The sequence below is a fragment of the Crocodylus porosus genome, unplaced genomic scaffold (genome assembly GCF_001723895.1).
Source record: "Crocodylus porosus isolate Cpor-Errol unplaced genomic scaffold, CroPor_comp1, whole genome shotgun sequence".
NCBI lineage: Eukaryota > Metazoa > Chordata > Crocodylia > Crocodylidae > Crocodylus > Crocodylus porosus.
Genome location: NW_017728912.1, coordinates 16764768 through 16782453, shown reverse-complemented (window position 1 = coordinate 16782453; position 17686 = coordinate 16764768). Strand labels below are relative to the sequence as shown.

The 17686-nt window shown below is 41.0% G+C and overlaps 1 protein-coding gene across 11 annotated transcripts in view; it reads left to right on the top strand.

The window, feature by feature from the left end:
- The window catches only part of ANK2 (ankyrin 2), a 550591-nt gene extending 533831 nt beyond the window's left edge, over nucleotides 1-16760 (top strand). For all 11 annotated transcript variants that reach the window (XM_019534075.1, XM_019534077.1, XM_019534078.1 and 8 more), the window contains 4 exons: nucleotides 431-514; nucleotides 2899-3063; nucleotides 4488-4670; nucleotides 14482-16760. In XM_019534075.1, coding sequence (XP_019389620.1) covers nucleotides 431-514; nucleotides 2899-3063; nucleotides 4488-4670; nucleotides 14482-14496 — 447 coding nt within the window. In that variant the 3' untranslated portion in view covers nucleotides 14497-16760. The remainder of the gene's footprint in view (nucleotides 1-430; nucleotides 515-2898; nucleotides 3064-4487; nucleotides 4671-14481) is intronic.
- The last annotated feature ends 926 nt before the right edge of the window (nucleotides 16761-17686 follow it).

The window sequence follows — 17686 nt, the reverse complement described above, 5'->3', positions numbered from 1 at the left end:
TGAATGCTTCTTGACCCCCTTTTCACTCTTACTTTGAACCAACTAATACATATAATGTTGTTTATTTAAAACAGTGCTTCTCAACCATGGTGCCAGGGTGCTGCAAAATGCTTTTAAGGGTGCCATGCAGTATTAGCACTGCTACCTACCTGTGACTCGCAAGATAAACCCAGAGATTTCAAATAGGAATCCAGGGCATCAAAAACATTTTGATCTATTGTGTTCTTTCAGAGTTCTTTGCAACGGAAGAATTATTCTATTATTTTTCTGTAATAAAGAAATGAGTGAAACTCAAGAGCTGGCATTTTCTGAGGGGGGCCTTGAATAGAATGAGAGATGCCCAGAATCTAAAAATGTTGAGAACCACTGATTTAAAGCAACAATTTGCAGCAAGATATTACCTAATTATGTTTTGTTCTTTGCTCCTCAGGCAGATGAGATACCTGAAATGCCACCAGAAACCGTAACCGAGGAGCAGTACACAGATGAGCATGGCCATATTGTCGTGAAAAAGGTATTGCAATTATAGCCCCTCATACATTCTTACTGCCTTTAGATAAAATTTGTGAAAGCACCTAAGTTACCTAGGAATGGAAATCCCATTAACAAAATTTAAAATAAATTTTAAAAAAAACACTGAGAGTAGAGTCCCAAAGGAACTGGGACTTACATTTTTTGTTTTTAAAATGAGTATTTTTCTGTTGTACATTTACAGTGAAATTACGGTTAATCTTCATATTTCATTCATTCAGTATTTCAGTTTTAATAAATTCCCATTTCCAAAGGGAAAAAAATCAGTAGAAAATGTATGAGAGGCTTCACTTCAGAGCATAAATTTGATTGAATGTCAGTGAAATTTAAGATCCAAATCCACAAAGTGTATAAGCTTGTGTTTCCCTGCAGAACAATTTGGGGATTGTGAAGGGGGTGTATTCTGCTTCCTACTGTAATGGCAGAGTCCAGCAAGCCACATACTCTCTCTCTGAGTGGGGGTATGCTGTAGGTCTAAAACTGCCATTTTAGATCCCTAGCTGCAAAATTTAGATTCTCAAAAACTCTGTTCAGTTGCCACTTAACCTTGGAGGGTATCTAAGTTTTTACTCTGGGTCTTCCATTTTGCGTGAACTGCCAGCCTAGTAATTAAACACTTACTTGGGGTCAAATCCCTGCTCAAGTGACTAATTGGGCTAATTGCTTTTAGCTAGGTTGGGCTGGTTTAGGTGCTTAACTCCAGAATAAGTTCAAATCTGTGATTCCTGATCAGAGAGAGTTGCATCCCGGTAGCTCAGAGTAAGGTGACAAAGTCAGTCACGAAGAGAACAGTGGGTTTAAGACATGCCCTTCTTGTTAGTATTTCCTATTGCCTGTCTTTGCTGGCTTCATGCTCATTGCGCTTGCTTTAATGGGTCTCATTACAGGCATCAGCTTCAGGCTGTGCATTTCACTAGGTGACTAGTCACCTAAACAATACGCACTGTAAGAACTGTAAAAGGAATTCTATTTACTGGGTCAGAGCATGTTCCCATGAAGTCCAGTATCCTGTCTCGCAGTGGCAGAGGGAAATTGCTTAGGGGAAGGGTGAACAGGGCATGTCCAGAATTTTCTACTCCTCTCCCATTGCAGCTTTTGACATTCAGAGGTTTAGGAAGTCCTCGTTCAGAGACTGCCTCCCTTTCTACTGTATTTGATACCTACTGATGGACCTTGCCTTCAAGAATTGATCCATTCCTCTTTTGAACTGGGTTTAAATGAATTGCCCCCTGTCTCCCTTGGGTTCATTTGTGGAGAAAAGACAGCTTAATCTAAGAGTGACAGAATGCAAGCAGGGGATTGAAGAACCCAAATGCTTGGATTTTATTCTCTTCTCAGTAGTCCTGGCTGAGTTTATTTGAATTGAATTAAATTTTAAATGATGAATACAAATTCAATTTTCAGAAGTTAGATAGATGCCTTAGAAATGACAGACAAGGTAACGTGTATCATCTTGCTGTGGGTTTTTGGGCAAGTCCCTTAGGATGCTTACACACATTCAAATAATCTGAAAGAATTCACTCAAGTTTGCTCACCTGGCAGAAAAACTTACCCAGAGCGGCATGTACAGACATTTGAGAGCTGATGCTCTGAGGAGTGGAGAGCTTGTAGTGAGGATTGTGCAGCTAGGGGGGACCCTGTGCACATATGTGTGCTTTGTAGGCTCCCTTAAACTACCTAGTGACAGATGGCAGCAGTTCATAGGGCAGCCCTGATTGATTGACCCTGTCTGCCCATGATCAGCTTGTGTTTCCCTGCAGAACAATTTGGGGATTGTGAAGGGGGAGTATTCTGCTCCCTACTGTAATGGCAGAGTCCAGCAAGCCACATACTCTCTCTCTGAGTGGGGGTATGCTGTAGGTCTATGTTCTTCTTTGAGAGAAGCCACAGCATGTATAGACACTCACTCTCCCTGGGAAATTCTCCAGGAAGTGATTTAACCTTGTTTGTTTCCAGGTTATTTTCTCCTGGAGTGGCTATTTTTACTCAGAAAAAATCTGTACACTCATGGTTTCTCCTGGGAGAGCAGTGACTCTGCTAGGGAAAACTGCATGTCTCCTTAGTGTGAAATCCTGGTCCTGCTGAACCCAATGGCAAAACTCCCTTGGTCTTTGTGTGGGGCCAAGATACCATTCTTTTATTCTGACTGTGTTTACCAATTAGCGAAATAATGTTAATAAAGTTAAGTATTATACTACCTTTATAAGGCTTCACATGTTAGTGTTGGCAAAATATTTAGAGATACTTGGATAGAAGGTGCTTCATACAGTATAAATGTCAGTTAAACTCCATTACAGTTAAGTATGCCATCCATAACAACTTAATGCTATAAAAACAAAGTATGTTTTACTCATTTCATCCCCTTAGGTAACCAGAAAGATCATCAGGCGGTATGTCTCTCCAGATGGCACAGAAAAAGAAGAAGTCATAATGCAGGGAGTACCACAAGAACCTGTTACAGTAGAAGGAGGAGACGGGTATTCCAAAGTTGTAAAGCGGGTTGTGCTGAAGAGCGACAGTGAGCAGTCTGAGGTTAGACTTTCCCCGATTCCTTGTAATGCCACAGAGCCACTGAACAAATAGCTCACTTGCTCCTTTGCCGTGTCCCTTCCCCATAACTTATGCCAGTCATGCCATCCAAGTGTAACAGAAAATGTTTGACTAGGTTGTGAGTAGGTCAGTACCAAGAACTGAATACAGGTTTCTCATCTTTGTGTTTTAGATTAAAATTTAATTTTTAAAATTCCAGACAGGGCCTCAGAATAAAACGAGCAGCTTCTCATGATCAGGAGCATCTTTTCAGTCTTTGCTTGTTATGCTTTGTTTTTATTTGTTTTTTAAAATTGTAACATAAAGTAAATGTTCTATTAGTGGAAAATAGCAAATCCATTCTCCTGGAGAGGATATGCCTATGGCCATGCACAAACTAAGACTAACAATGATGTTAGCAGTGTAGAATCTCAGCTGACAGCAACTTATTTCAGCTATGCCATTCAGACTTGACCCTGTCAGATGAGAAGTCTAGGTTAGTAGAACATGACTTTGGAAAGGTAAAACGCTGTTTCCTTTTATGATGTACTGCATAGCTTTGGCATCAATCCATACCCTCAAGTAATATGTCTTTACAGAGGAGACCATGAAAATTCTTGCTGTTGTTAGCTGTACCCTATGCTAGGGAACAGCTGATTTTAGAAATTATTAGAATTATTTTTCACCACCTATATCCTTCTAAACATTAATACTTGGTAAAGATTATTGCATGAGAAATTGGGATGGAAAGAAAGCAAAGTCTCTGTGCATAGTTGAACATAAAACTCCATAAATAGTTTATAATATGAAAGATATCTTTATTTAATTTTATTTAAATATGAATACAATGTTTTAACTTGCCTCTCTATGGCTTTATTAGCATAACATGGGAGTCCATGTCTTTTAAAAATTTTCCTCTGAAGACATAATACAAATCTGGGTAGCTGATACAACCCAGCAAGGATTTAGGCGGAGAAGCAGTGCTTTCAGCTTTCCTAATCGTTTTATTTTCAATAATGATAAGCATGGGGAAATCTGTACAACAGCCTGCAGTGTAGAAATACTCAGTGAAATTCAAATTTAGAAGCTGTCTTCCCATAGAAACTTGAGCAATTTTACCCTGTCAAGGCTCAGGCTAAGGACACTGGCGCTGAGCTGCATGCTGACTTGACTAGACTACCTGAATTCACAAAGATATCTCATGTACAATGCAGAATCTATTAAATAGATATAACCCATACTTCACTTTAGAAGAGTTAAGTTACACACACAGAGCATCTTTCCACAGAAAGTGAGATATTATTTATTGCTGTTCAAAATATTTTCAAAAGAAATAATTTGAGCAAGTGGTTAAATAAGAACAGGCAAAAGAGATATCTGTATGTTATATAATCCACACCTAATATTCCCATCATCTCACCCACCAGGTGACCTTCTCTGAGCCCACTGTTTTGTCTAGTGCCTCAGAATTTCAGTCTGAACCAGTGGAAGGCCGTAAGGTCAGCAAAGTTGTAAAGACCACCCTGGTACAAGGAGAGAGAATGGAGAAACACCTGGGAGATGCTAGTTTAGCCACTGATCTTCCATCAGCCAAAGAGGATTTTGAAGAGGTAAAATGCCTTCCAAATGAAAGCTTTGAACTAATGTGACAATATTCCAAAATAGAGGAGAACAGTTTGGTTCGTATACACCCATGCAGTCCTACTGAAGTCCATGCGGTTGCGTTGGTGGCACATAGTGGAGGCTGGAGACTGACTCCAGTCCTTTCCTGTTGTAAGCAACTGGCCCCCTCTATACATTACAAGTATCACACAATTAACTGGTTAATTATGCAGTTACCTTGGGACCAGCTACTCATGCAAAGTACCAGTCACACCATAAGAAAGCTCCAACCAGTATATAATTAGACCTTGAAAATGTGTACTAACTTTAGAGCTAGTTGTTATCAAGCTTTAATTTGCATGTGTAGCAGGGTCTTCTCTGACGCAGGGGTGCACCATGCCCAGCTGTAGCTGGGAGTGCTGCAACTGGGGGGACTCTCAGCCCCTACAGCTGCTGACTCTGGGTCCCAGCAGCACCCTGCAGCTGCCTGTACTCAGAGCTGTGGGTGGTGGGTCCCTGTAATGTGCTTCCCAGTCCCAGGACCCAGCTGGATCCCAGCAGTCATGAGGTACAGCTGCAATCTCTCAGCCTTGGGGGTTTCATGCACTCCTGAAGCAGAGAGATTGTGACAGCTGTATCTCCTAGCCTTAGGGGAGGCACTGGGTGCCCCCAGGGCTGGAAGCCTCTCAGCTGAGGGGGCTGCCAGCCACAGGAGCATGCTTCTTGCTGGTGCAGAAGGAGCCCAAGATCAGGTTCCTCCTTTACCAGCAATAAGGCACAATGGGATCTAGTGTATCATCCCACAATCATGCCTCCTGCCATGCATGTGTGGCATGATAGTGTGGATCACACATTAGATCCCATCATGCTTTTACCTGCGCATGTAAAGGGGCCCAATATGTCATAAAATATCTTTGCAGCGGTTAGTTCTAATGATTAATGAATTTGCTTCCAAGTACTCTACCAAATCTTGTACAAAAGAGAGGCTTTTTCTGTATCCAGAAGTTGGTAGGATTTAACTAACATTTAGACACTTAACATTTAGTTATTTAAAATGGTATGTTTATGTGGTAGAGTTGGGTTGCATAGATTTAACAGCATCAGTTTCTAATCAAGTAGGTATAGCTGGCTGGGGGGGAACGACAAGGGGGTGGAAATGGCTACAGATAAAGGTTAAGTAATTTTAATATAAGTAAGAAATTCCATTCCAATTTATCATCTGCTTTGTCTTTCTAATACATGTTCTGATCAGTTCAAATTCCCTGTATCTATACAAATGTGAAAGAAGTATACTGTCCAGCTTTGAGCAGGGGGTTGGACTAAATGGCCTCCTGAGGTCCCTTCCAGCCCTCATTTTCTATGATTCTGTGATTTTTTTGGGGCAGTTATTTATGCGAGCACTGCAATTTTTCTAAGATATTTATTAATTAAGCCTTTCTGTAATCTAAGAATTAATATTTTTTAATATTTGTTTGGAAAATGTTAACATCTGTCTTTTATTCCACTTGAATTAAGAATGACAGCATTACAATGTGTTAGGGCCAATTTTACAGTCCTTTTGCCCCCATACATTCCTAATGTTTTGTGATATGTCTCTGTATAATCAGTTAGCCTGTCTGATTTGTATAAGTAGAAAAAAGATTTTCCAGGGGTCCTTCCTTTTATTTACATATTAAAGTCACAGATTTTTGGTTCCCACCTCACAGTAATATTAGATTCTGTTTGTAAGACTCCCCTGAAATCCAGTGTTGAATTCCATGGCAAATTGAAAATACAGAGGGGTTGAAATAAATCTGAAAGTACTTTTGAGCAGATAAATCTGAAAATGCACCAACACGGTTTGCTGTTTTCAGACGCTTCATTCTGTGAAAGAGTAAAAGGAAAGATTCAACATTGATGTAGATTTCTCTCCTTTACCCTTGATAGGGAGGAATACTACTTGTTTCCATATGGACCGCAAACTCCTCACCCTACCCCTTGCCATTGTCTGCTCAGTAACTATTGGGAAGCAACAGTAGAGTTTTGGTTAGGTTGGTTGGGTTTTTTTGTTTGCTTTTTTACAGCCCAGAGAGAAGGTGTCAGGCAAAAATCATTATGAGATCACAGAAACCGTCCTGTAAAAAATAGCAAGGAATTTCCCTTCCTCCATTTATTTTGTCACAAATCCAGAACAGCCATTGGAGAAATTGTAACATAAAAACCCAGTCTGTACCAGTACAGAAATATGGATTGTTATTAGGAGGCTGGAAACATGGGAAACAAAGATCAAATATCAATTTCCTTAGGGTTTATGTAGTACAAAGTTCAGGCCAAATTATATGCATTCTTGCTGCTACTGAAATGCATGCGAAGTACTAGACCCCTAAAGAATGGGATTCATGTAAGCCAGAAAGCAAAGCTTAAGTGCCACTCAGCAACTCTGCCTCAGGTCAAAACTTTTACCACCCTACTCTATACCATTCATTCCTTCTTTGTGCACACTGCCTCCCTGTCCCACCCCTCTCCAAAGTGTAGCTGCTGTGTGACATGCAGTCAGCACCACTCTTAATGATGGCTGCCTTACATTTTTCAACATTTGGCAATCAAGAATAGAACACATTCTTGCAACAGTGCTGCTTAGCACCACTGCAGTCAATTTAGACATGCCCTACAGCAGTGTTTCTGCCCGAGATGGCATGCAATGTTCCTAGGGGGCCATGTGTGAATCTCAGCCTCTGATTGCCCTCAGTTCCCATAGCTGAGGGATATCAGTGGTGGAGTCTGAAGTATTAGGGAGGGGAAAGCAGCTGACCCGGCTGTGATGGGGCGCAAACTCACAAAGCCTGGGAATCACAGCTCTTTCATTAAGGTAAAGGAAAAGAGGGATTTATCTTACAATACAATACAATACACAATACAATACAGTACAGGCACAGGCACACGCTTTGCTTTGCCCATTGTGATATGGATTCAGAACCATAGAATCATAGGACTGAAAGGGACCTCAGGGATCATCTAGGCCAAACCCTTGCACAAATGCAAGATGCACTACTGAACTATCCCAGATAAGTGCCTATCCAGGGTCTCCTTGAAAATCTCCAGTCAAGGAAATCGTGTAACTTCCTCGGCAGCTCTTTTCATCATCCCACTGTTCTCTCATTGACGAAGGTTCATTTCCCCCCTCCCTTTCCACTCCTGAAGCTAAAATCTGTTTGCTTGCTATTTAAAATCATTGTGTTGCATCCTGCCATCTGCAGCATAAGAAAACAAGTCCTTTTCCTTGATGGCAATAAGAAATATTTGAAAAGGGTTATCATGTCCCCCTTAATCTCCTTTGTACCATATTAAACATATCTAGTTCTCTCAACATTTTCTTCTCTCCACTATCCTCTGTCTAGTCTGAAGCAAGATTTGAATTCAGAGACTGTAAACACTGACATATAGGACATTCAGATATATGTCATTCTTGATGGTATTGTTCCTTTTAGTGTAAATCATAGAATCATAGAAAATGAGGGTTGGAAGGGACCTCAGCAGGGCATCTAGTCCAACCCCTGCTCAAAGCAGAACCATCCCATCCAGGGCTTTGTCAAGCTGGGCCTTAAAAACCTCCAGGGATGGAGATTCCACCACCTCTCTGGGTAACCTGCCTAAATATGACTTCTGAGGAGAGGCTGAGGGGATTTGATAGCAGCCTTTAACTACCTGAAGGGGTTACCCAAGAGGATGGAGCTAGACTGTTCTAGGAGTGTGGTGAAGTACTGGAACAGAAGTCATGTACCCCAGCCCCTAACCATTTTTGTTGCTCTCTGCTGGACTGTCTCCAATTTGTCCACATCCTTTCTGCCGTGGAGGGGCCCAAAACTGAACACAGTACTCCAGATGTGACCTCACCAGTACAGAATAGAGGGGAATAATTATTTCCCTCAATCTGCTGACAACACTTCTATTAATTCATCCCAGTATGCTGTTAGCTTTTTTGGCAACAAGAGCAGACTGCTGACTCATATCCAATTAATTGTCCACTGTAACCCCCAGGTCCTTTTCTGCAGAGCTGCTGCTTAGTTGGTCCCAAACCTGCAGTGGTAAATATTCATTAGAGCAAGGATGGACCTGGGTTTTCTCCAGAAATGATCTAAATCACTGGGCTAGAATCACTCTCTGTCTCATTGAATATTTAGTTATTTGTGCAAAAGAGACTAGCTTCGAAGAGAATGAGAGAGACTGTTTCAGAACGCTCTGTAACTCACTAATGTACAGTATATGTGGGTGGGAGATCTGTGTCCACATCAGGCAAAAGAAGGAACTGATCCCAGGCTTCCCCACTCCAAGGCAATGATATTCTGATCACCAGATTTTTGGGTATAAGGAGACTATTAGTTCCTTCTGATGGTGGTGCAGTGTGTCAGGTATAGGGGTGCCTATCAGATTAGGTTTTGTGGATAGAAAGAAATGCCGAACAGCTTAGTGCTGTGACTATATATGTAGTTACGAGCCTGTCTAGAGGCAGAAATTTACACCTATAAAGTTAGGCAACAGCTCAGCAAGGATTTTTTGTGAACGATTCAGGTGCCAAAATGCTGGCACCTAAATCACCCTTATAAATGTAGTTCCAAGAAGCTGCCCCAACTCCCAGTACATTAAATGATAGACTTTAGCTTAAGAGGGAAGTCCAAAGAATTACCTTAGAAAACAACAAAGTTTAATTCAGGTAATGATATTGCAGAAGGTAGGAGAAAAATAACCCAAACAAATTCATGTATAGCTAGTAAGAAAACCTTATTAATTAGCAGCAAAAAACAGAAAAAAAGAGGTGGTACTGCAGTGAGATGCTTTCAGTTCTCGTATTTTTTTCCTTTCGGCACAGTCAGGGGGTTGAACAGCTGGTCTTACCTGTGTGCTAACACTGGGAGGAGGTGGGCATTCTAGAAGAAAGATGAGAAAGAGTGGGAAATGGCAGCTGAAAATTGCCCTGAAAGATGTAGATGCCTCAAGTCTTTCTGTTGCTGGAAAGAAGGTTGCTGTAGTAGCTGTTGTAGATGGATATCAGTACAGGTAGGGAGTAAAAGGAAATAGTATCAAACTATATTGCTTTCCATACTGGAACTGAAAGTATTCTTAAGTGGGGATTTATATTTTAGAGAAGCTTTTTCAAGGGCACAAGGGGTAGTGAGGTGCTGAACTGTGATTCATGCCTGTTTCCTCCTTGACCTCTGGTTTTTTTTCAGCTTTACTATCACTAACTTCAAACTATTTAAATATGCAGTACAGTTATTGTAGGATTTTGTTTTGTGTTTCACTGTAGGCATTGAGTTATGCAGGTAACCAGACAAAAGTCCAGCTCCCTGCTTTAGTAGAGAAAGAGATCTTGAAAGAGGATGGATCAGTTATTAAAAGGTTTGAGTTGGCATGGCAGTGAACTGTTTTGGCTGAAAACGATTAACAAACTAACACCAAAAATGTATGCAAGTGAAATGATTTCTGAAATCTAAATTATGGCCCTTTGGCAGGACCTAAAGCTTTATTTGCAAAAATATGAAGTTATGTAAGATAACAGAGTGAAAATTAAGGAAAATTCAGACACTAGAAAGCTCTCCACTTAGATATATTGAAAGACTCATTCACTGGTGTTGGGACAAGACATAATACTAGATTGGTTTTACAGCAGAGGCATGAGAGAGATGTAATGGATTGTTAGAGCTAACAAAATAATTAAGGGTAGTATACAGTTGTCTTACATGGCTTTTTTCACCATTTGAGTACTAGTATATGCATGTACAACACAACACGCATGTAAGTGAGAATTGAAGTTCATCATGAACATTAGTGTTGCTACTATATCATGCAATAAAGACAGGGGAGGACCTCTCAGCAGCAGCAAAGTACTAGAGTTTATCCTGCTTAGCTTTATTTGAAATTGAAACCAGCACCTAAGTCAAGTGCGTATTTCTTATCTTTCTTTTAACATATGCAAGAGGCAAGGATTTTGGGGGGGTGATATCTTTTATTGGATCAACTCACTGGTTGGATTAATGTGAAACTAATAAAGTTAGACATACTTTCGAATGCAGTGCATTCTTCATTGAGTCTAGGGAGGGAAGCAAGGCCAGTGATAGTTGACAGTTAAGAACAGAGAATAAGGCTGACAGGTTGTGGGAGGTGGGGGAGAGAAATTCCCAGTCGACAAACAGTAACAGAAGTCAAGCTTGATTACTGGAATATAAAGACATACCAAAAAGGAGGAGCGTCTTTATTATTGTGGAAGTTATTATTGTTACTATTATTGTTATTATTATATCCTCCCTTTTGCTAGGTCTTGATCTACTAATAATTAAGCTTCTTTTCTTCTGCTGATTGTTTGTCTAGTCCTCTGGGAATCCTTCCCCTTCCCCTCCTCCTCTAATCTGACAGCTCTAGGCACTGTGTGCATGTGGTCCTGGGGTTGGGGGGAGCTCTTTAATGAGAGCAGCTCCAAGAGCCACTCTAATTAAAGTGTTGCAGCATCTCATGTATCTAGGTTCTTATGCGCTTTATTTCAAGCACCCCTGCTGTTATTTTGAAGTGCAGGGACACTGATACATGAGAGGCTGCTGGAGTGTGGTATTTACCATGCTCCAGCAGACTCAATTAATTACAGCCTCCATACTTGTATATAGGCACCCCCTGCTTTTAACCATTAACTATTTTTAACTATTTGACCATTAACTATTGCTGCCCTTGTTTTTCCCCTCAGACCCGATGAAGAATGCCTTGCATTCAAAAGCTTGTTAATTTTATTCCAACCAGTGAGTGAGTCCAATAAAAGATACTACCTCAAAAATACCTTTGCCTCTCGCATAATTCCTGGACCCATAATGGCTAGAACGTCACTCAGAAGTGTTAGAATGATATTGTAACCAGGATCCGCCAGGAAGGAGCTTTCTACTAACCAAAACTTGGAGCTGGCTCTGAATTTCTGACTAGCTCTGTCCAGGAATATAATGAAAAGCACTACAGGAAAGGCTGCCATATACAGTCTCCTTGTGACTATTTTAAACCAGTCTTGAAGAGTGGAGTATAATACTTAAGTCTGAGTGGAAACCAAAGTAAAAACCAGGCCTAGGGGATGCCTTTTTCCTTAGGTACCTTATACAATCCTGTCTATTTAGAACAGAAAACTAATTTCACCAGCTAAAGTCAGGATCTTTTTGCCCTTATAGTGCCTCTCAATTTAACCCCATGAATGCAAATAATTTGTTTGGAAAGAATGTATGATAGAGATACAACTGGGGATGAACATCACCTGGAAAAAAAAGAAAGCACAGGATGAAATCATGTAGATTAACAACAACAAAAAAGGTTCAGAATCATCTGAAGTTACACAGAGTCCTGCGCAAACATGCCTCTGCCTCTTCATGTGTAATAGGAAGAACAGCAAGGCTGTTGTGTTTAGAGCAGTGGTCACCAACTGGTCGATCTCAGGCTGTGGGGGGGCTGAGCATGCATGTGCATGTGTGCACACGCCTTCCCCCACCCAGCAGGTCAGTCCGTGAGGGAGGGAAGGGACGGGGGTCAAACAGAGGCCCCTGCAGTGAGGGACAGAGTGCAGCAGAGGCAGGAGCAGGAGTAAGGTGAGTGGGGCCCCAGCCAGGTATGTGGTGGGAAGATTGAGACCAGGCAACTCATCCAGGGGCACAGAGGGCTTCTGCCATTGTGCGCACCCCAGCAGAGGCCCCGTGGGGCACATGCCCCCCACCATCTGTGCGCAGCGGAGGCGGCTGCCATTGTGGGCTGGGCTTTGTGCCCCAAGCCCCATTGCAGTTGGCCCAGGAGCAGCTCGATGCCACATGCATCCCACTGCTGGACTGAGCCTTGTCCCCTGCATGCCCGGTAGCAGGTGCACATGGCGTCAGGCGATGCCCAGGCCAGCTGCAGCAGGGCTTGGAGCACAAAGGTCAGCCTGCAATCACACTTGCCCCTGGGCTTCTGCTTGTCCCACCACCCGGCTCGGCGAGGACCCCACTCCCCCCATCCCCTGCTCCTGCCTGTGCCCCATGCCCTCCCTCACTGCTGGGGTCTTGATTGGTCTCCCCCACCCGCCATGGCCCTTTCCTTTCCCCCTTCCCCTTCCCCCACAGTCTTACCTGCTGGGGATACATGCCCCCAAATAATTTTTTGTCCCTCTGCCTCGATCTGCCCCCCCACCCTTCCCACCCCACAGACTGACCTGCGGGGGGGGGGGGAGCAGTGCAGTGCATGGTAGATCTTGGGTTGCTTTTTAATTAAAAAAAGTGATCTACCCAAAGAGGTTGGAGACCACTGGTTTAGGGAAATGCAGAAGAAATGACGATGTCATTTGTTTTGTCCTCTAGCTAGTCACTGCAAAGCTGAAACACTTGGGAAATAGTGAAAACAGTTTGTTGCATATCAGTTAAAAGCATTTCTATAGGATGGTGATATTAATAAATGCAGATGGATGCTGACAGGAGAACCACGGAGTGTTATCTAGGATAGTCCCATACCCAACTGAAGTCTCAAATATGTATCTGCATGCTTTTGACTGGACACGTGTTTTCTCTTTCTCTTCTTTGCAAGCACTATTAACAAATACAGAGTTTTCAAGCACTGATCTATGGATGGAGCACATGCAAGCAGAAAAACAAACAAACAAACAAAAAGTACTGTTTGATCAATATTTCAAGCCACTGGGCATCAACTTAAAGGGTTATATTTTTTATTAGGTCAAAATAAGTAAGTTTCAAATACTACATTTTGCTTCAATTGCCAGCCTTTATAACATTTGAAATTGTTCAAGATTATGAGTGTGGTTTTGAAATGCGTTGAGGAGATCAAAACACTTTCAAGGGAGTTGGAAAGGGGAAGAAATGGGGAGAAATTTAGAATGATTTTTAAACAAGACATTAGCGTGTAACATTAAATGAATGCAATTGAATGACTAATGAAATGATAATGGTAAGTACAGAAGAAATCAAATAGCACAGTGGTGAGAAGGGGGGTGTACAGTAACTAACCAAACTGATGGCACTAGGGATACCTGTACTCAATCACGGACGCTTCTCTGACGTGCTGTAATTACAGTGCATTGGAGCAGGCTCAATTAATCAAGTCTGCTGGAGTGTGGCAAATTACCACGCTCCAGCAACCTCTTGCATCCCATGAATCAGTGTCCCAATGTTTAAAAAATGGCAGTGGGGGCACCTGAAATAAAGGTCAATTGATGAGCTTTAGTTCAAGCACCTCCGTCACCATTTTAAAGCACAGGGATGCTGATACATGAAACGCGGTGGTGCTTTAATTAGAGTAGCTGTCGGAGCTGCTCTAATTAAAGCACCACCCCCACCCCTGGAGCAAGTATAAAAGTGCCCTGCATTTTGAAGAAGAATCTAACAAATACAATGGCCATCATTAGATAGCTGTTGCACACCCATAGAATAGAGTATGTATTTCACTGTCATGTAAAGTTGCTTGGTATGATTATTGTGACAAAAATCCAAGAGCTCCTATTGGTTTGTATTGTGAAAAGCTAATTAAAACAGGAAATGTGGTTTTGGTATGTCATCCATTTAAGCTTTGAATCAGAATGTGTTTGGAGCATCTGAGTTCAGTGTTTGGGTTAGATTGTTGATAGCTACAGATCTTTTCATATAATCTACAGTCCCAGAGCCTTATCAGTCCATTAGTCCCCCTAAAAAAGGTATTGGGCTATTTAATGCAATTCAGGGAAGAGAAATTTTAAAATTCTAAAATTGTAGGAGAGTACAGCTCTGGTAAGTGGGGTGGCAGAGGCAAGGAGGAGAGGGGGAAATCCACATTTATTCTCTACTGACAATGTCTCTTTAGGACAACAATGAATAAAGCCAGCACACAGAAGAGGACTGTGGTGAAGGACCAGTATGGAAAACATGTTCATGTGGAACAGCTGGAGGATGTACCAGAAGCACTACCGCAGGATGACCTCCAGCATGACCTGCAGCAACTTCTTAGACATTTTTGCAAAGAGGACTGGAAGCAAGAGGCTAAACAAGAAGCCACCACATCTCCACAATAGACATATCCATCCATCTAGTGTGCAGCATTCACAATCTTCTATAGATGTAGACTCTGTAACTTACATAATCACTGGAAGACACTGACATTTCTCCTTGGGCATATGCAGTGAATTCAGTTTGTTTATTTCTTTTTCTTTTCTCTTCCTTTTTTTTTTAAACCCGAAAGCTAATTTGTGACCAAAGATAGCATCCTTCGTTCAGGATGATTTATCCACTAAGCCGACATCTTTGTGCTGTACTGAGAACTTGTCAACTTTGCCACTTTTTGCTCTTCCTTTGCTTCTGCACTAGCTCCATGAAAATGCATTTGTCAAGCCAACTTCATCCACAGGCCTCTTCAAGTGACTATGTACATGCATCATAAGAAGGGATATTAATATGTAAACTGTACGTAGTTAAAGTGCTTGGACTTATAAGACTGCAAAAAAAAGAAGAAAGAAAACTCACTGCCTACGACTAGAAATAGCTTCATGGATTACAAGGTCTATCAAAACTGATAAACAGCGATTATTAAAAATATTGCTAACACAATCGACTGAACACACAGACCCACTGGAGAGGAAGCACTGCAGATCTACTGCATCCAGAGGACTTCCAGTTTAGTGATCTATCATAATTAAAGGCTCTAAGAGTCAGATTGTTACCCTTCAAATGCAGCTGTTCCCATGAAATTACAGCTGACTGTTGCCATCAATACTTTTAAGACTCTTGGACAGCCACTTAAGGATTTCCAGAAGAAAAAAAAAATAGGTAAACAACTTGCTAGCAGCTATATCTATGGCACATTTGCATACGGTATTAAAATCTTTTAGATCTGGACATGTGGCAGGGTATTTTAAACAGCTATAACTACAGTAGTTTCCTGTTTTCATCACTGCTTTAGCAAACCACATTGTCTTATTGGTGGTACTTCCTGCTGGCCACTGCACTGTAGATAACTATGGGAGAAAGACTTTCCACTATACAAAGAGATTAAGTAATTCACCATGATTTATCAAGATTGTCTCTTATCTGATACATGCATGTGGCATTTGAAAACTCAAAACCAAACCCTCTTCTAATCATGTCAATGACGTGTTAGCCCTCTTAGCACTGAGCGAGCAGTTTTTACCTTCAAATTAAGTTGTTTGTTTGGTTGTTTTAATTTTGCTCACTAGAGCAGAATCCTTGCAATTTTTGTTAATATTTTCTTTGTTTATATATTTCTAAACAAACCCTCTGAAAACCATAATAGCATTTCTGCACTTTTATTTTCAAAGAAGGGAATATAAAAGATTGAAATATTTTGTGCCCTATACCTTATTCTACTAGTGGTTGGAGCTCTGTAGTATTTTAACATATAATATATATATACATATAAAGATACAGTTTAGTTATTTGATAAAGGGAAAGTATATTCAAAAAGGAGAAGAATGATTTGAGGCCTCCATGGGGTGAGTGAAATTTTTCCAACCGTATCAGGCATTTTACTCTTCTCTGGGGAAAAAAAAGTGACTCACTCAGTGCTCAGAAAGTCAAAAGAAAAAACCCACCACAAAACAAGGGCACTTCCTCATTAAAGTAGTGAAGCCAAAAAAGCAAAATATCATGGGAGGTCCAATTTCCTGCAGGCAAAACAAGGCACTGTGCTAACTGTTTTTGGCAGTCAAACAGGAAACAAGCATTTTTTGGCAGCCAAAATGAAAGAGACCCATGATGAAACATTTCAAGATACACCATGGCTTTCTTAGTGTCAAGGACATCACCAGATGACCTTCAAGAACGGGGGCGCTAAAGAAATGCATTTCTGTTGTGTTACTTGCGGTGCAGATGTTCTGTGTAACAACATAATGGTTATTCACCTTTTTAATTTTGAATTTTTGCTGTGTTATCAAAGAACTTGAATACTGTGAGAAGAAGTGAATTTTAAGTTGATGAATCAGCATCTTGTTCCCATGGTGATAACACTGAATATATCTATGAGGGCATGTATTAGTTAAAGATTTAAAAAAATACAAACACTAACAATACATAGCTGCAATGTGTACAATGGCTGATTTAATTAAATAAAATGTACAAGTGTTAAATGTAGCAATAATGGCATGTTCTCTTTTTACTAGCAATGTGTTAAGGAAGAATATCCTAACTTCAGTGTCCCACTGGTCCCACGCCCTCAACACTGAATTACTTTTACATAAAGTGTTAAGATTGCACTATAAGCACATAACCCTCAAGGTTACCTTTAGGATGTAGGGCTCAATATTAAGGACTAACATGCATCTCCAGTTATCACATCATAGCATGCAGTATAAGGATCTGATAGGTAGCATAATAGTGAAGGTAAACGATGGCTTTTTAGTAATGAACATTGGATTGTATTGACTTGTTTGGGCACCAAGGGCAACATTTACCCTTCAGTTGTTTTGTCTTCAGTAGGCATAGATATGGGCCAGATTATATTTCTTAGTACCCATGACTTTACACCTGGAAGTGTGGAAACTGTTAATCCAGGTTACTTAACCTGAAACATATAGGACAAAACTCTTCCCTGATTTATATCCCTTCTAACCACTGACAACGTAAGGCAAGTTTAATGCAGAATTTGACCTTTTGGGGTCTATAATACACCAAATTCTGCTTTCAAATGCCATGGTATAAATCTGGAGTTGTTCTGTTCTTCCATTGGAGTGTCTGGCCACACCAGAGTGCACACTGACCACAAGGGAAGAAGAATCAAGACTTGACTTGTATGTTTTCTTTGAAGAAGCCAGGAGGTGCATCTCAAGTAACTACTTTGCTACTAGTTAAATAGCTTTCTGATGCTGTACATTTCAGACACAAAGCAGTTGAATCTCTGTTTTAAGTGGAAGGGGAGCAGGGAACAGAACAAACCAATACAAAAGCTCAGGTCTTAATGGTGAAGCTGCTACTGGTGCTTCTGTTAACCAAAGATTTAGACCATAAATCTGTTGAGTAATTACCAAAAAAAAAAAAAAAAGAAGAAGAAAACAGAAAAC